The sequence below is a fragment of the Leptonotus elevatus genome, chromosome 2, assembly GCF_054856555.1.
Source record: "Leptonotus elevatus isolate MCC_2025b chromosome 2, RoL_Lele_1.0, whole genome shotgun sequence".
Lineage (NCBI taxonomy): Eukaryota > Metazoa > Chordata > Actinopteri > Syngnathiformes > Syngnathidae > Leptonotus > Leptonotus elevatus.
The window spans coordinates 35,470,407-35,489,101 of record NC_141240.1 but is presented as its reverse complement, the minus strand read 5'-3'; the positions used below and the strand labels follow the sequence as shown (position 1 = coordinate 35,489,101).

The following is an 18,695-nucleotide window of genomic DNA, read 5'->3' as shown; positions in this document are numbered from 1 at the left end:
TTAGAGCACTTTGCAACTTTTGAATCACAATCATGAAAAGCACAGAAAAAAAAGTGGGGCCCCCATCCATCATTTAAGTTGCCCATCCCTGTTTTAAGATGCATGTCTTCAAGAGTTTTTTATTTATTTATCACAAAGCCTAGAACTCACAATCAAATATGCAGCAACAGCAGTACTGTGGATGCAACGTGAGCTATTTGAGCTACATCAACAATTATATTATTTGAATTATAAAGATTTTGGTTGCTTACTATAAAGCCCATAGAATCAAGGAGACTGAAGCAAATCAATACAAAACCACATTTACAGTGAATGGATTAATGTAGTAGTTTTACCAAGGCAAGATTTTATGCATCTATTTTACCCAAAATGCAAAGAAGGCCATCATTCTGCACATCACCTACAGCAATCAATTTAGATACATTTGTAAAAACTTCCATTTGTTCTTGAAAGCTCAAGTACGCCATCTGGTGCCAGACACTGATATAACATGCTCTTCACAATATCTCCATGATTCCATAACCGTTTTTCAAACCATAATAGGAATAATGATTTGTTTTAGATAAATCAATAACAAAGTGCTTCTTTTGTCTTAAAATCTTTTATTATTATTGAGGTTGACATGTACGGTACACATGTGTCACCCATCACATTACACTGCTGTACTATTTCGTGTGCTTCATCACATGAAGACGTCTTGATACACTGCCCATTATTCCCAGTATGTTTTAAGCATTACTTATAGTAGTTAGTAGCTCACCCATAATAAAGACAAAAGATTGATTTAGTCATTGTTCAGTTTTAACGGAAACGTCTCTGGAAAAATGCCAACTCTACTACAAAAAATTACAGATCTATAAAGACATACATTCACAGGAAGTTGCAAAACAAGGATGAAAACAACAGGCTTCTTGTGTGACCTCGAAAAGCCTGCTGATAAGATTCCCTGTAATCAACCACCAAGATAAAGGAAGCAGATAACGTACAGGCCTGCAGGAGTCACTTGGACATGTGGAGCGCCATCTTGGTGAAGGAGGGCCATCTGACATCGAAGGCAGAGCTTGCCTGACCTTCCGGGCATGCGTGAAGTCAGTCCATAGTAAAACCCTGGGGAAGATCCACTACCATAGGCGCGCACTCGTCCAAGTCTGGGTCGAAATCCCAGGAAAACTTCTTGGTCAGGTGGGCTTTGAACTTCTCCGCTCTCTTGCGGAGTGCTCCGTCCATGCCGGGCCCACTGGCCAACTGGAAAAAGTCCTGCCGGAAACAAATAAATAAAAATCAGTCACTCTCTAGACTGGATGGGAAAAACAACATGAACACACCCATTTTTACATTTATTATTAAGGGAATGTAAAATGTGATCTTGAAATAATACATATTTATGGTTTAAAACTATTAACTCATTCACTGCCATTGACGGCTCTAGACGTCAAAAATCAATTTTAACTATTTCTATTTGTTTAACATTTTTTTCCTCTTTTAACAAGAGTATGAAAACCTAGAAAATTTGTTTATTATACATTTAGAACAGATATAAAATTTGAGATTAATTGTAAGTTAATTAATGATGTCATTTTAATGGCCTGACACCCTTAATTTTTTAATAATCTTTATATATATATAATAATCATTTGGAGCCTTTTTTTTATATTATGTAAAACTGCCCAAATCCTCTGATTTCAGCATATCAACTGTGACTGTAGTCCTTCATTTAAAAAGAAAAGAAAAGATTGATAAAAATTAGGGGCGTCAGGCAATTAAAAGTTTTAATTGTAATTAATCGAATGACTTCACCAATTAACGCACGATTAATCAACATTTTTGTTGGGGTTGACTTCCCCTTTCACAGAGAAAACTCACATTCTTCAGGGGGTATCAGCAACCCAGGGATTTCACTGTCTTTTAGTCAAATAAAAACAATGTGTGGGTTTTGCCTCGTACCTGCAGCGTGGAGGTGAGGAAGTTGTTTTGTGACACAATGTCCACAAAGAAGTCAGGAGGGATTTCTCCCAGCTGGTGGTAGAGCACGGCGATGAGCCCCAAGTAGAGCTCCTTACGCTTCTGCATGGCCGCCTCCGCTCGACACAGCAGGCTCAGAAGGCGCTTCCAGTGCTCAAAGCCCTCGTACACGTTTCCGATCAGGAAGCACACAAAGGCAAACTGCAGCTCACCTGGCAAAGGAGTTTTATTGTCAGGTCAAGTTCAACATTTAAGAAAGTCCCACCATTCCAACATAAGTATGCTGAGAACATGCAAACGATTAATTGCTGATCAAAATAGTTTGGGATTCATTTGGTAATTGATTTGTCGTTAACATATCGATTAAATGTTGCACCTCTAATCAAATAATCAAAGTGAAGCTTTGAGGCAGAGATTTTGCTTTGACTATTTTTTAATAATCAAATTATTCATTCACTCACCCAGCAAGTTGAGAGGCTTCTGCTGGTGGTTCTGGTCGAGCACAGTCTCCAGGGCGTAGGTGAAGTCCAGGCTGCACTGTGTGATCTGTGCAGGCGTGGCCCCCGAAGGGTAAGTCTTCTCCGGGATGACAGAGAAGCGCAGTTGTGTCCCCTCCCTGTGCTTCATTTTGGGAAGCTTGTCCAGTCCTTCCCTCATTGTCTGGCAGGCCGTGTCGTTCCTCGGCTGCTCGGCCCGGTCCTTGGTGTGTCGGAACTCGGTCTCTGGGATGACGTCGCTGTAGGCACGTACCCGGCCGCAGAGCGGCTGCAAGTTGTTGGCCACCTTCTCACTCAGACGGTCTGTGAGAGACACCCACTTCCTCATCACCTGATAAGGATACGGTCCGAGATATGGGTCCAGATCTTTCAGATTGGTTCGGACTCTGTTCACTTCCTCCTCATTGTGGGAGGCAGAGAAGTCCAGATCCTCTTCTTTTGCGTTCCAGTTAGCCAACAGGATATCTCTGGGTTTGAGACTAAGGAACAAACCGGTCTTGGGGCCAACTTCTCCTCCACAGCTCGGTGGATTGACAGAGCAGTAGTTGAGAAAGTGCAGCCCTGGGGGAATCATCTTAACACCTCGGAAGCGGGGACCAACCTTCCAACTCATGCAGTCAATGCCAAACTCTGTGCCCTGAGGGACTCCCAGCAGCACCAGGGTGGCCCCCTCCTCAAATAGCTTCCGAGCAACATCGGGGTCCATGTTTACACTGCTACTGCTAGCCATTTCTGGAATCCAAATTCGGCGAATTTGATGTTTAAAAAATGGCTACACTAACGCAGCCTCATCTTCCAGCATAACAGAGTACGTTCTTACTCACGTTTTATGTTGAATTTCTTCAAACAATATTCAGCACAGTCGACACGACACGAGCAATGTCTAATACTATGCGACTTTTTGGCAGGATGTGATTTACGGAAATTGTTTTGTTTTTTATAGATTGTTGTGAGGAGTAGCGAGCTCCGTCTAACATGTGATGTTTCCACCCGGAATGAAACAGAACGGGCGTGTCCTGCTTTAATTTGACCCCGGGCAGGAACAATTGTTTTTGCACAAGGTTCCTACTAACAACGAGACAAAATACTGGTTGTAACGACCCGTGTGTAACAGTTAATACTGCTGGAAAAAAATCTACTGAAATTGCCACTGTAACCTAGTAGTGACGGTTTCACAGATTCAAAGACAATTAATTTTTTAAACATATTTTTAATTGACACATTTGGCCCAAAACACATAATTAAGAGGATTGCTCTCAAGTCAGAACTGAGACATCTTGTAAAATTGACACACATAAAATGACGGAAGCTAACACATAACAATAAAAATGGCATTGCATTTAAACGAGTTTACAGCCAATATACTGTACATACACAGGCCTACATAATTTTTCATAAATTGTCCAGTGTTGACATGTTTTGCGCCCTTAATGCTCATCAGTTTCTTCTCTCTAGCTGTTCATAAAAACACTGTGAAGTTTCTGCCAACAGGTTACCAGTGCTTTGATAGCTTTAATTGTCCTGATCCTTTTTCTTTTCTTTCCTTGAAATTTCTTGACGTCTGACCAAGAAACTGCCTTGCCCTGAAATAATGGAGGAAAGATGTTAATATTCAACAAAATGTGACCTTTAGTTCAATTTGAATGTTGCTATTTTCAGGTTTACAACCAATAAGATGTTTATGAACCCACTGAATCCAGTTTGACCCTAGTCCACAAATAAATTGTCATAGTCAATCAACGACCCGAGTGCTTGGCAGTTGGCACCTCACCAGGAAACCTGGACTGCAGTTGAAAACAATGAGTTGTTCTATGTTTTCTAGTGACCGATCCAGGTCCGATGGGGAACCGCCACCTCGCTGATAGCGCGTCCGCTGAGTCATTACAAAGATGGAGCGTAGGATGTGATGAGCCTGCTATTAAAATAACCACAAAGTGACTTTACTACGTGTCAATGACAGCACAAAAAAAAAAGTGTAAAATTACACATCAGATTTAAGTTAATATTGGCCAGCGCTCTGTCAGCAGTGATAGGGAACATAACATATCACCCTTTACCTTTCCTGGACAGGGGTCTCTCCCTTTAGACGTGTCACTTGAATCTGTCAAATTCTTCAAACAAAGCAGGACAAACGTTTCGACTGATGACACATAACGTGTTGAGAATGTACTGAACATGTTTACCAGATTCTGTATCTGCACCAAAATGACATCGCTGTACAAGCTCAGTATTTCTTGATAGTTACATCTTCGTTTTTCACAAGAGGTGACCAATAAGAGAAGTGCCAGGACACTTTGGAGTAGCTTTCCAGTTTGACACTTTGACAAACAAGATAGAGGGGGAAAAGGGGGGAAATCAATAAGAACACTGGAAGCTTCCTCCACCCTCCTACCCATGCGAACACATTTGTGGTGCACCACAACTACACACCATCAATATTGTAGGCTACTATAGCAGTGGTTCTGAAACTTTTTTCAGTGATGTACCTTGTAACCAGCACAAAGCATTTTTTTTATAATAAAAAAAAGAAGTAATAATAATAACAGCTAACAGCTAATCAGGGTGATCAACTGTCGATGCTATTTTGCATACTGCAATAGATGGCCCATTCATTAAAATCATATCTAAAAAGCACAATAATAATCACTTAAATCTTCACAGCTCTAAATGTTGCTTTTTACTTAGGTTTGCTTCTGCTTGTATTATGAGTGTTTTGGGCAAGATTGGTGTACGTGTGCATTTGATTGCATGAAACCATGGCTGTGGATGGTAGCATGATGTTTGCTAGCTATGGTATCAAATATTCTTGATCTTGACGAAAACAAGTTTGCATCCAAGTTGAGTGTTGTTTTTTTACATGCACTTAATATAAATGTATTATGACAGGGTAATTTTAAGAATACTGCAACAATGTCAATATTAAAAATAAAATAAAAATCTGGATCAGTAGTAGCAATAGCAACATTTTTCCCTAGATTTGTGGTGGCCAGTGTGGCCACCTGTAACAAACAATAATTCACACTCCCACAGGGACAATTTAATCAAGATAACTACGGATACCTATCAAATACGGAATGTCTTTGCCCTAGCAACAAACTTCAAACGCAACTCCAAGACGCACAATCGGCTGCTATGTGTACGCTAAACCAAACTTAAAGCCCACTCACCATTTATATATCATGTTCCTCTGCCGGATCCTAAGGCGAGCAAACTGCCATCTGAGGCGTCATGCAGCACCCGAGTTTCTGGGATCCACGCAGGATTCACCTGGATAAGTTTGATCCAAACCACATCATGCAGCGCAAAAGCTGCCAAAAAGGAAGACGCGTACTTTTCATAGCTGTCGCCGCGGGTCTAATTTCCTTCTCTGTCATGGATGGCTTCCTCTTGGCTTCACCTAAGCGCGTGCGCGTGCTAAGTCAGCAAAACAATGCAATTGATCATGATCATGTTTCACTTGCGTTCCCGCGACACTTTTGACAATTAAACGCAGTAAGGGGAGGTGGGGCAACAATTTATTGGCGGCCTACAAAGTATTTTGAATGTATTTCAAGCAAACTACAAACACAAGAGTACAACAGAACAAGGGATGAGATGAAAACAAAATGGGGGAAATGAGCTTAAATCCTGAGTTCAACCTAAACATTAAGGTGGCACCAAGAGATTGATTTCTTTCTCTATACTAGTTTTAAAAGGTATTATTTTTCAATCTTTTTTGTGTGGAATTCTTTTGTACACAAGGGGTGCAGCAGGCGAGAGGTTAGGTTAAAACACAACCCAAAAAAATAAAAAAATAGTAATTACGTTGTATTCATAAACTCATTGAATGTACAATCTGGAACACTCAATCATCATTATGCCATACAAGCAGTCACGGTTTAAAAAAACGCAGACAGCAGCTTCTATTTTCAATTTGTTATTAAAGCCTAATTTCACACCACAACGCTGACGCAACGCAGGTATTCCAATCAGATTGTGTCTTCTGCAAATGGACAAAAACAAGCAAAGAAGCTGAACTGTGTCAGCCCGTAATGATTCCCATCCATCATGGTGATTTGACAATGGTTTCGCTTCATGTGTCGAGTCCAGCTCATCAAACTCAGAAGGTGTTTTTGATCTTGCTTGCAACTTGTGCAAGAATCTCGGCTGTCTTCTTCTGCCAGTTCAGGACGTGTTTGGACTCAGCGCACCACAACTCGCCGTGACGTGGCTCGGCATTCTCACAGCGCTTACGCACTTCTTCCTGCTGCTCCTAATGGATGAAAAGTGGCTATTAGTACCACAAATGGATTTTTTTGGGGCGGGCGCTGTCAATTCTGACATTTGGCAAAACATAGTTCCAATAACCGATGATTCATTTTAAAAATAGATCATGAAAATATTCATTTTATTTGGGACATCTCCAATGTCAATGACACATGACTAACCCCAAAAAAGAAGTGAGCAGTGATGTTCGCAATGTGAGCCCAAAGGGTCTTTGACGTCAGTTTTGGTTAACAGCTAGATAATATGTCACCCTCCTGAGATGGCTGAAAACAGGCTTAATACTTATTCCATCAAAACAATCACAATTTTTAGACTCGTGGGGGGCAAAGAACAAAGACATTTTTTCACTTGAGATCCCCTTTCGACAAACTTGGAATGGTGAGTCCCCCTAATTTTTGGCTTCAACCCAAACTCCAGAAAAGCCGGTCTAGGCTATCCATAGAGAGATCTTACTTCTGTTCCGTGCTGCAGTTCAAACTTGTAGAAGAGAGCCCAAGCGTCTCCTAAGTCAGGCTCGATCTTCACCGTGCGGAGGAACCACTCTCTAGCTTTGGTGATCTTCCGCTCACTCCAGAACAACCTAAAATTGGGTATAATTGTGAAATCAGAATTCATGAGTGTTCTTTTCTAAATACATCAAGAAATGCAGTCATACTTGGCCACAGCGAGCAACACATGTGGATCATGTTCACATTTCTTCAACGCATCCACACTTTTGGTCTTCCTCTGAGGCCTGGCCTCCAAAAACACGGCCTCGGCCCACAGGATGCCTTGAACAAAGCAGAATTGGGACTCACTTATTACATTGAATGTAATGAATGGCTTCCTCCTACATTGGTCACATTCTCACCTGAATTAGGACATTCTTGCAGAGCTTTGGCCATCAGTGTGTTTGCAATGTTCTTCAGTCCTGACCGGAATTCTAATCGCACTGATTCCAACCTGGTGACCAAGAGACACGTGAGTGACAAGTCAGGTGACCGAAGCCTTTGGTTTGGTCACGTTTCTTCCTCACCACAACTCGGGACTCTGCGGGTTCTTGAGTCGCGCCTTCTCCAGGATGGCTCTGGCTCTGGTCAGTTGTCCCACTCGCTCTTCCAGACGCGCTGTCAGCAGCCACAGAGCTCCTGAGTTGGGACACTTTTTCAACTGCGTGAAAATATGGGACGTTAGCCACATAGCGGTCCAAATGAGTTTTTGGGGTAATTTTTTTTTAGCAAATAGCTCACTCCTTGGTTGTAGGCCTCTCTGGCTTTGTCCATGTTGTCACATTGCTCTTCAATCTGGCCTCTCATCATCCAGAGTTTGGGAAAGTCCTCGTAGTGTTTCAAGGCCTCTGTGCAAAGCTCTTGAGCGGCTTCAATGTTCCCCAACACCCACTCCAACTTGACGGACTTCATGAAAACCTTCAAAGACAACATCTAGGTCAGACTGGAAATGTGTATAAGCAGAACTACGCGGACACCCTCTTAAAAACCCCACCCTCTTAATGCGCCTGCTGTGAACTGAATGAAACTTTCTGAGTGCCTTATTAATGTCATATCCTGACAACTGTTCTGACAGAACAACCAGCACAGTGAAAAGAAAATGAAGACTCATCACACGTTATCTGTCAGCAAACACAATAAAATTCTCATATCACCTAAAGAGTAAAAGTGATAAGTGCACTGCTGTCAGCGTCCGTCAGCACAAGCTGAGGTTTAGGAATCTAGCAAGCCTAAACTTGATGCACAAGACGCATTTATCTTATCACAACCATGATTTACAAAGTGAAGAATGGCACCTGACACTGCAAATATTCATAACGTGATGATGGATCAAAAGCCAATGGAAAGATTGTAAACAGGGCAGTTTAAAGGCGTTACTTTGTACGGAAATTGCTGGACTATAAGGCGCACCTAACTATAAGCCGTGCTAGCTAAATTTGAGGAAAACTCAAGTTTTTGTTTTCACATATAAGCCGCACCCAACTATAAGCACCGGTATATAATGGTTCCCGCTACTTTCTTTTCCATAATGAGGGTGCAAATTGTCTCGCTCTGTCCCTCCTACTGTATATGGGCTCACTTGGTTTGCTTTGCTCTGCTTGACGCGCTTGCGCTTCCTTTAAAGTGTGCCCCCTAGTGATCTAATGGATAAGCCGCACCTATGTATTAGCCGCAGGGTTTAATGCAAGTAAAAAAAAGCTGTTTATAATCACATTTTAGAATTTTGACTAATCATGATTAATCACTTAATTAAAAAAGCTTCTTATCAAAAAAAATTTGCCTGCCAAATTTGAAGAGCACCTGTTATGTGTTCATTCTTTCAACATTTAATGTTATGAGGATGTGTTCCAAAGTTTTTGATCCACTGCACACTCAACTACGGAAGCATATCGCATTCACTTGAAAACAAACCCTCCTGTTTTGTCTGTACTTTTTCCCCTGTTTTTCTTTTTCTCTGTCATAAAAACTATTCCGAAAAACAGGTTAAAGATTTATTCAGAAAAACAGGGGGAAAATTCAACTGAAAAACAAGGGGGGAATTTATTTAAAAAACCAGAAAAAAAACTATTCCGAAAAACAGAGCACCAGCTTCTGTTTTTCAAAGGATTTGAAGATCCCTGAAGAGATGGAAGTGGGAAGGGAGGACTCACTCTAGCCGTGGGGGCGCTGCTCCGAGCTTTGGCTAGCAGCCGACGGGCTCTCTCATACTCATTATTCTCAGACTCCAGCTTGACAGCAGCCAGCCAGATCTCCTCACTGTTGGGGTTAGCCTGTGGAACAGCGTGTAATGGAGTAAAACAAAATGCTCAACATAAATGAGGACACCCCAACGGATGTGTTAGAAAAGCCTGAATTTGCTATCAGGATCAATATTTTCTATGGCATAAAGTATTACAAAAATACTGCCTTTAAAAATTTGATTTGTCTCTTGCACACAGAAAAAAATTATAATTTAATGTTGCAAAAATGACATCAACACAAGTCTGTGGGTTTCAGCTTTTTTCAGAATGGAGACTACTCTTTTTAGAGAAGCAACGCTATATATTACCTGAAAGGCGAGCGCCAAGATACTTCTGGCGGCAGGCACGTCCTCAGCGAGCCACTTGGATTTGGCTCCCATAAGCCAGAGAACCTCGGCCTTTGGACAGTGAGCCACAGCTTTCTGGAGCAGGGTCTCCAAAGACTCCCTGACAGGTACACGTAGGAAATACGATGCAGTATGAAGCAGACTGTTCAATGCAAAATGTCACCTGTGGAGGGAGCTATTGCTTACCTGGTTCCATTGTTCTTTTCAAAGTAGGCAGCTCGAAGCCACACACTTTTCTTACTGGGGAACACCTGCAGAGCATGAGCATAGATGGCCCTGGCACACTCCAATGCTCCGTGGGCCACGCACTGAAACATACAACATCATTTTAGAACTCAAATATTCTCACAGATGTGTAACTTGCAGTGATGATTATAAGTTCATATATTGGGATTTCAATATTGGCAATTTTGGGGAAAATATGACGGCCAACTGAACAGGGACAAACTCAATACTTTGTGCTATTCTAAAATGTCTGGCAGTTTAATGTGTATCTCGTGAAAAGTAAAATGAACGTGTTTTGCCTGATGACAATTTGTTTTAATGATACACATCTTATAAATCATCTGTATATACGCACACTATCAGAGTCTTCCATCCAGGTGTGCTTGCGGTCTTCTTCTTCAATGCCAATACCGATGACCGCTCGGATGACGGCCTGGCAGGTGGCCACGCTGCCAGCTTTGTCGCACTCCTCTGCATCCTGCCAGCAAAGACAAAAGGTCAAAGAGGGCATCTACACTAAATTCATCTGTTGGGAGCACAAATCTCTCGGGCTTTTCAACTCCCACCTTTTGTATAATTGTGTAGCATTAGCACCCATAGCAATTGATATTCATTTTAAATAGAAAGTCTTAAAAGAGAAGTCAACCCCCCCCTCCCCCCAAAATTCTTGACAATAATAAGTTCTGTGAAGCACCACTAGTCTAAATAAAGGTATTCTGCTTAATATTCCGTTAGTGGAATTTGAGTTCAGCAGCAAAATACATACGTTTTTATCAATATCAGAAAGTGGCCATTTTGCCAGTTGCTCAGGTGCCAGGTAACAACCAATCGCTGCTCAGCTTCAGAAAGCACGTGAGCGTGATCCCTGAGCCACACTGATGTTATCTTCAGTCGACAGGAAGTAGCAAAATGGCCGCCCCATGAGCTGGATAAAAACGGTTGGATTTTGCTGCATAATTCATATTCCACAAATGTAACATGAATCAGAATGTCATGTTTAGACTAGTAAAGTCACATATAGCATATTGTCAAAAAATGCTTAGGGTTCACTAACCTGAATCGCAAATGAGCTTCACTGTCACTATTCAAGCCACAGTTGGCAAGCCTGTCCTGGTGGAAATATTTTGTGATTTACACAAACACACCTGTATCCACTGCTCTCTGTTGATCTCCACTCCGTTAGCACGCAATGAGGTGATGGCTCTCTCGATGATCTTGTCCACCATCTGCGTGTTGTCGTTGGCTTCCTCCAACTTTGCGGCGGTGATCCAGATGTGGCGGTCGGTGGGGATGTTCTCACGGGCCTTGTTCAGGACACGTCGGGCGTTCTCGTACGTCTCTAGTCGAGCCAAAGCCAGCCACAGCTAAACAGGATGGACAGAAACAGCACAGCACTGACGGGATTTTTCACATTAGGGAGTCTAATGGCAACGTGGGTTCAACAAGCACCTCCACACTTGTTGGGCAACACTCCACTGCTCTGCTCAGCATGATTCTGGCGTCTTCCGGCTCCTCCAGTTCAACGGCTGTCTTCCATAGACGGACTGACTTGGACACATTCTCCAAGGCTGCGTGAACATCAACAACTATAAACACAAACACACACACCAAAACATAGTGGGTACATTAAACTTGAGCCTCACCTTTCCTGAGGACTCTTTTTTTGGCTCTGACGTCAGTTTCCAGCTCCGCAGCTCTGATGTAGATTCGGACCGACTGCGGCATGTGCCGGACAGCTTGAGCTACAACGGCTTTGGCCGTGTCGCCGGGCTGCAACCTGGCTGCCTCCAGCCACACATCCTCGCTCTGATGGGCACAGACAACAATCACAGATTTCCTGAATGGAGAGACCTTAGACCTCATTAACTCATTCACTCCCAGCCATTTTTACTAAAGCAATCCCCTTCACTCCCAGCCGTTTTCCTGGATTTTGAGAGGCCCACAGACTATTGTGTTCTATTGCCATAAAAACATGGAACTTACCAAAAGAAAGATTAGAGTCTCTTCTTTTATCAGGATTTTTTAAAATTTCTATCTGTTTTTCGTTTTGCAGCAATTATCATTAGAATTTAGTTAAATTTCATCATCATTCAACAAATCTGTTTAGAACTGTGGGTAAACGAGCTTGTTTGCAACATGGCCCTGGTTGATCTCTTAAACTCTGCTGCCACCCGCTGGCCGTTTTTGTCATTACTACCATTGCTTCACCCGTTCTCTGCAGTTCATAGGCTGTATCAAAGCCTTCTGTATGCTCGAGCATTTAACCCCCCCCCCCCCCCCACACACACAATTAAAACGCATAAATACGTCTTTGGGACACTTAAAACATTTAAAATATAACACATTTATACGTTTTTGAGAGCAAATGAGTTAAAAGCCAATTGATACAAAATGTCAGTAAATCTGTGACTTAATGACACCACTTTGGATTCTGCCAAAGTCAACCAAAAGAATCCCTCAATAAACTACAAATCCTTTAGACATGCCAAGGTTTTGAACACCCCCCCCCACACACACTCAAAAAACAAAAACAGGTTAAACCAACAAAACAAAAAACACACACACAAACCATTTGACACGTGCACAAATGGTTTGTGTGTGTGTGTTTCAGCTCAGGCACTTTCCCCCTTTACCTTGGGACACATCTCAGTGCCTTTCATGATGAGGTTGCGGGCCACCTGCAGTTTCCCAGTCACTTCTTCCAGCCTGGCCGAAGCAATCCAAGCAGGCGGGTGATGAGGGTTCGTCTCTCTCACCGATTTCAGCAGCAGACGAGCCTTTTTAATGTCACTGGACAATACGGAGCCAAAATGCAGCCATGAGGAAATCATCAAAGCAAAAAAATCCACATAAACCTTTGGTGCGGCCCCGCGCCTCTACCTGATGTCTCCTCCGTGTGTGGGAATCATGGAGTTGAGGTCCGTCAGATAACCTTTCGGGTCCACTACCGTCTGACCGCTGACGGAGTCGGACACCTGGTGAAAGAGAAAGAGGCACACTTCAGAAACAGAATCATCAACTCAATGAGACGACTGTATCCTACAATTTATGTAGTGTTATTTAGGGATGTAGCTAACAAATTAATTTCAATTCTACTGACTAAGATTTCACATTATTAAACAACAAAATGTCCACGTGAGGTGCAGGTATTCTTGGTGTCCACTTGGGATTGTCATCCTCACATTCCGCATTATAATACCCATGCCGTTTACCCTACAACTCCCCTCCAATTTTAATGCACCACACAACTGGGGGGGGGGGGGGGGCTTGTGGGGGTGCCATCGGTTGGTGACCGCGGTATAGAGTAGTGCTGCGGTCCCCTGTCCGTGTCCCCGCCCCACCCCCCCTTATCTAATTTTTTTTAATGCACCCGGGGGCTGGGGGGGCTGCCGGTTGGTCGGGGTGGGGTTGCGGGTGGGGGGTGGGGGGGTCTGGGGGATTGGGGACCTGTGGGCGGCTGGGGCTGGGGTGGATGGGGGGCGGGGGGTGCGGGGGTTGGGGGCCGGTGGGGTGCCTGGCGGGCCTGCAGTGCCCCATCCTGCTGCGTTGGGTCGGGGGCGCGGGCCGTGTTGGGGTGGGGGGCGCTCCTGCTCCTGGGTTTGCTCTCCAGCCGGTGGCCCTGGCGGGGCCCGGGGGTCGTCCTTTGGCGCTGCCGCGGCCTGGGGGGCCCTGAGGTGTTGCGCTTGCTCTGTTCCGGCGGGGGTCGACGGCTCCCCTCTTTGGTGGAGATTTTCATGCATGCCAGATCCACCCCACCAGCATCTACCGAAAGTCAGACACAATCTGTTTCCTCCTCAGGTCATTGAATCGGTGGAGGCTGGTGTCTGTGGATCTCACTCGGCTTCGTCTGTCCTTCCTTCCTTTCCTCAGTCTCTCCTTCGGTCTCTTGAGGTCTCCCTGATTTTTTTATTTTTTGGATTTGTTGGAATCTAGATGTTTCTTGGGTTGGGGAAGAATTCTGGTGGGTGGCCCGGTGGGTGGTGTCTGGTCGGTGCTGGATTTCACCTTCCTTGGTTTTCTTTGGTCCCCTCGGGTCTCCTGACGGCGGTGTTCGGTTTTGGTGAACGGTATGGGATTTTTTTCTTTTTTTTTGGTGAGCTAACAAATACACGCACGCACGCACATACAAATACTCACCCACACACACAAAAATATATATATATATATATATATATATATATATATAAAATAAAAAATAAAGAGCAATGATGATGACATTTCCGAATGAACAATACTGAGCTCTTTATAAAAAAATAAATAAAAAATAAAATAAAAATAATAATAATAATAATAATACCCATGCCGTGACTATGAGTGTGTGTGGCTTTAAAAGGTGGGGCCTGGCTTGATGAGTGCATTAAGGACCCGACCGATTCATTAGCCAATTTTAGCCCATTTTTCAAAATACACATACGGTCAGAAACACTTTCTCATGACACGTTAAACATTGAAATTTAAAAACAAAACATGAACAGATCTCAAAAACTTGTAACACGTGTGATAGGAAAAGAATAAAGACATTGAAGTTAGCATTAAAAATATGTTTAGGGACACATGAAGCAATTTGCTGTTAAACAGTGCTTTTGCCAGAAACGTCATTCAGTATCATGCTACTTATATAGGGCATAAATCGAAAAATAAGCTCATTACAGTAATTTCTGGACTATAAACCGCTACTTTTTTAATTTGCATTCGACCCTGCGGCTAATACAAAGGTGTGGCTTATCCATCAGATCACAAGGTGGCGCATTATAAAGGTAGCGCAAGAGCAAACCAAACCAAATGAGCCCAAATACAGTAGGAGAGCCAGAACGAGAGTGAGACAATTTGCGCCCTCATTATGGAAAAGAAAGTAGCAGGAACCCGGTGCCGTAACATTAAAACACCTGCGCCTTATACTCCAAAAATTACTATAGTTGCGAAATTGAAGAAATGCTAAAAGGCGAAGTATCGTAAACAGTCGAAGTTCCTCCTGAATTTCAAATCTTTGTTGGTCTACGCGTTAAAGGACCAAAAACATCTTCTTTTAATCATTATTTAATTTTTCTTAATTCATCGGCCAATTGATCTAAAACAAAAATCCATATTAGTTGGGCCCTAATAATTACCTGACTGAGTCTCATATCCATGAGTGTGTTCCTGGCCTGGCCAATTTTCCTCATGTCCAGGTCTCCCGTCCCCGGCGTCATCAGGCCTGGCGTCATGCTGCCTGGGTACGGCGTGTTAAGACCGCCAAGCTAATGGAGGAAAAAGACAGTGACGACATGTCAAGTGGATGAAATTAAACGATCCACAGAAGTTCCGCTAAATTATAGAGACATCAAATGTTTCCCCCTCCCACATTTCCATTACATTAAGCAAGTGTATATTTTTAATTCATATGGAATATGTATTTGCAAGTACACCAACCCCCTGCAGAGGGTCTACGCTGGTGTGGTTATCTCCCGTTTGAAGGTGCTTGGAGAAAAAGCTATCTGGGACAGGGGTGAGTTTCTGGTAGCGTGGGTTCCTCTGCCGCTTATTCCTGGCGTCTCCCACTTCAGGAATGCTAAGCCACTCCTCCTCTGAGACCTCTGACAGTTTCCTCTGTGTGAAGAAGAAGAGAGGAGAAAAAAAATCTGATGTAGCAGCAAGAGGACAAAAGCAGCACATTTCATGAGATGAATACATTTGTAGAGTTGTTCCAATCTGTACCTTCAGATCTGAAAACTGCTGCTGAATTTTGGGTCGCTCCATACGGTATTTCTCGATCTCTTCCTTTTCTCTCAGCTCCCTTAAAACACAAATGAAAGATATGAATCTTCAATTTTCAGATTCTGAAATAATTGGAGCTTATAATATCTGCGCTTTTCAATTTACCTTCTTTCTTTGCGTCTTTCATCCATCCTTTTATCCAAAGCTGCATATATAGCATCCGCTTCTTCATCGTCCTTCTCATAAGGTCCACTGGAGAACAAGCTCCCCGCATACCCGTTAAACTGGAAGAAATTGTAGGGGTACATATTTTCAAAGGATATAAAAAAAATCTGTGGCAAAAAGAGGAGTGGCTGATGCTGAAATGTAAACAACAAGGCACCTCGTCATAATTAGTGTCATTCAGATCTTCCTCCTCATCTTCCTGGCTCTTCTTCATTTGGTCCCCAACCGTCCTCTTCCCTGGGGGCGCATGTCGGTCATCAACTGGATCGTTGGCATCGCGAGCTGGACCGATATCAGATCGGGTAGTGAAACCAGTAGCCCTGAACAGAAACAATCAAGGCAAATGTTAATGTTGCACTAAAACAACTCAAATAGCTCTAACTTTCCTTTATTCTGCTTATAAAAAGGAAGATGTGCTTATAAGGCGAGTTAATGTATTATCTTAAATGTCACACGCCTCTGTCAAATTCAACACTATTTTATGATTAAGGGCTACACAATTAATGTGAAGCTGGCAGAAAAACTGAAACTATAGTAAATGCCTATTGCAACGGCAAAACTACAAAATGATGTAGATATGTGTTTAGTCAAGCCTGACTGTCTGTTGGAAATGGTCAATCAATGAGTCACGCACTTGATCATGCATTTTGCTGTTTTCCATTTTTTACTGCACGGGCGTTAGTCACCTTTTGTCAGTTGCCACTATGCATCACTACTAATGACGGAGAACCCATGTCCTAGTTTTAATCACAACTTTGACATTTTCTGTCAGAGAATATATACTTAGTAAAAGACTTTGACTATTATTTCCCAAAGTTATAGTTGACAAACTAATGCCTTATAACCTTCAAGGTGAGCAAGGGCATTTTTCAAATTGACAAGCGCATCTGTATTACATATTTTTGATGCTTTTGCCAAATGTGTCACTCCGCACACACATTTTTTGGATGTACTACAGGCCAGGTCCATTTCTCAGCCATGACTGTCATGGTGTAATCATAATTGAACAGCTACTTTCATTAACTGTATCAACTACAAATGCTTCTTAATTGTGCTACATTTATTACTTACTATGCATTCTAACAACTTATACCGTGTTTGTTTATTCTTATCTCTTAATTTGTTTCCATGCATGCAAAAAAAAAAAACATTCTGAAAATAAAATAAAGGAAACTATGACTATCTGAAGCTTGCATTAATAATAATAAAACAAAAAACTAAAATCTCGAGTCTCTACCCTTATTTTGTCTTTGCAGAAATGGATGCATTTTCACTTGTTTTATAATCAGGTCTTTCTATTTATATTTATTACATTAAAAAATATATATACTTTAACCACTTGAATCGTCAAATAATCTGATTGTTAATTGATTGTTGGCTAGTCTCGTTTAAATCAATTCATTTTTTAAATTTTACACGCATAACTCAATTAAGCTCGTCTTAGGTTTCATTGACTCGCTTCGACACATGGTGAACAACATCATTTATTATATTATTTTATTTTATTTCTTGCAGCGTTTCCACAAGTTACCAAGCAACAAATCCACCAGGAGGAACAGGTAACGTAAAAGTGTTACCGGAATTTGTAATTAATTGACATGTTTTAGCTGGCTAAAATGTTAGCTTACCCTCTGCCCAAACCGGGAACGTAGCCGAGCGGGGCGGGCATCCCCAGGAATGGTTTCTTCTTTTTCCCCATCAGCGGGGAGGCGAGAGGAACAACTGGAGCCCCACCGATCGCCCCCGCTGCTCCGGCGGCCCCTGCGTTGGTTTTAGGGACATTTTTAGTTGGCTGTTTAACCACGGTGGCGGACATCTTTACGGCGCACACACAACGACGAGGGGGCCAACACCGGAAAAACAATACGGATACATCCGCCTATATGAAAAGCGACAGCGTCTCATTTCGAACAGCGCCCCCACTGGAATGGAGAGTTTGTGCAGTCAAGTGATTGTATGTTTGGAAGAAGTACAATTTTCAGAATCAAATTGTGACTTTGAGTAGATAATATTAATTTAATTTGAGATAACAGAAATGGGGACGGTACTCATAATAAATGAACCAAGTTTATGATCCTTTTGGGTGTCATAAAACAGATAGCCACAGAAGGGCGCTATTTGCTGACAACTATTCTTATTATTTTAGCAACTTTATATTTCGAATGGATTAAAAAAAAAAGCATAATAGTATTTAAGAATCCTGATGTTTGTTTATTAATTTTCAAAATTAGTTAGTGAGGATAAGTGGATCAAAAAATGGAGGAATGCAATTGTAATGTGTTATTTTGCTGGTTGTGTGCATGTTATTTTATCATTATGATATCACTTCCACAACTTTCCTACGAAATCACAATGTCCCATCACTGGTAAGTTATTTTTTGATCAGGCCCCATGCAGGCTACTCACGTGGTCCTTGTGGGCACTTGTTAATGACCCTTAATGTAAAATCTGTCGTATCTTTTCTAGAACTCTTACCACAACTGTGACAGCTGCAACAGCTGCAAAGCTGAAAACATCTTTACATTTCCCAGCATTTGTCATTCATTCCTAATGGTCAAGGTGTCCTAATAATTGAGTCCAATTAGTGTAGTTATTCTAGTACAAACAATTTAGTTGAAGAATCCCATTATGTCCTTGACGACATTATTGAACAAGTTTATTTTAAGTTATCGTAGAGTAAATTAGCTTGGCCTATTTTATACTGACCATTTTAAAGTGACTATGTTCAAAATTGAAACAGCAAATTACAGT

The 18,695-nt window shown here is 42.2% G+C and overlaps 2 protein-coding genes across 3 annotated transcripts; both read right to left on the bottom strand.

Annotated features, from left to right (window-relative positions):
• Window positions 1-588: 588 nt before the first annotated feature.
• aar2 (AAR2 splicing factor) lies at window positions 589-3,487 on the bottom strand. 2 transcript variants are annotated; one of them, XM_086068783.1, is made up of 4 exons: window positions 3,284-3,486; window positions 2,424-3,191; window positions 1,945-2,174; window positions 589-1,257 (listed from the first exon to the last, which is right to left on the bottom strand). In XM_086068783.1, exons 2-4 carry the CDS (start codon window positions 3,187-3,189, stop codon window positions 1,090-1,092), a joined length of 1,164 nt encoding a protein of 387 aa, XP_085924909.1. In that variant the 5' UTR covers window positions 3,190-3,191; window positions 3,284-3,486; the 3' UTR covers window positions 589-1,089. The 2 variants fall into 2 exon arrangements, with proteins under 2 accessions (XP_085924909.1, XP_085924908.1); XM_086068782.1 differs by having other exon boundaries at window positions 2,424-3,487.
• A 2,465-nt stretch (window positions 3,488-5,952) lies between these two features.
• Window positions 5,953-17,788, bottom strand: prpf6 (PRP6 pre-mRNA processing factor 6 homolog (S. cerevisiae)). The gene is made up of 21 exons (XM_086068781.1): window positions 17,573-17,788; window positions 16,102-16,264; window positions 15,885-16,003; window positions 15,720-15,798; window positions 15,435-15,611; window positions 15,134-15,262; window positions 12,906-13,000; window positions 12,659-12,815; window positions 11,669-11,831; window positions 11,475-11,593; window positions 11,171-11,389; window positions 10,381-10,503; window positions 9,987-10,108; window positions 9,762-9,900; window positions 9,364-9,483; window positions 7,955-8,131; window positions 7,741-7,874; window positions 7,576-7,667; window positions 7,381-7,495; window positions 7,179-7,305; window positions 5,953-6,711 (listed from the first exon to the last, which is right to left on the bottom strand). The coding sequence occupies exons 1-21, from the start codon at window positions 17,758-17,760 to the stop codon at window positions 6,559-6,561; spliced, it is 2,910 nt and encodes a 969-aa protein (XP_085924907.1). The 5' UTR covers window positions 17,761-17,788; the 3' UTR covers window positions 5,953-6,558.
• Window positions 17,789-18,695: the final 907 nt, after the last annotated feature.

Coding starts and splice junctions, on each gene's coding strand:
- prpf6 (XM_086068781.1), bottom strand. CDS start 17,760: ATGTCCGCCACCGTGGTTAAACAGCCAACTAAAAATGTCCCTAAAACC. Junction 10,109..10,380: donor GGATGGAAGACTCTGATAGT/GTGCGTATATAC, acceptor TGTATGTTTCAG/TGCGTGGCCCACGGAGCATT. Junction 9,484..9,761: donor TCTTGGCGCTCGCCTTTCAG/GTAATATATAGC, acceptor GCTGTTCCACAG/GCTAACCCCAACAGTGAGGA.
- aar2 (XM_086068782.1), bottom strand. CDS start 3,189: ATGGCTAGCAGTAGCAGTGTAAACATGGACCCCGATGTTGCTCGGAAG. Junction 2,175..2,423: donor GAAGCCTCTCAACTTGCTGG/GTGAGTGAATGA, acceptor CTCCTTTGCCAG/GTGAGCTGCAGTTTGCCTTT. Junction 1,258..1,944: donor TCCTCACCTCCACGCTGCAG/GTACGAGGCAAA, acceptor TGTTTCCGGCAG/GACTTTTTCCAGTTGGCCAG.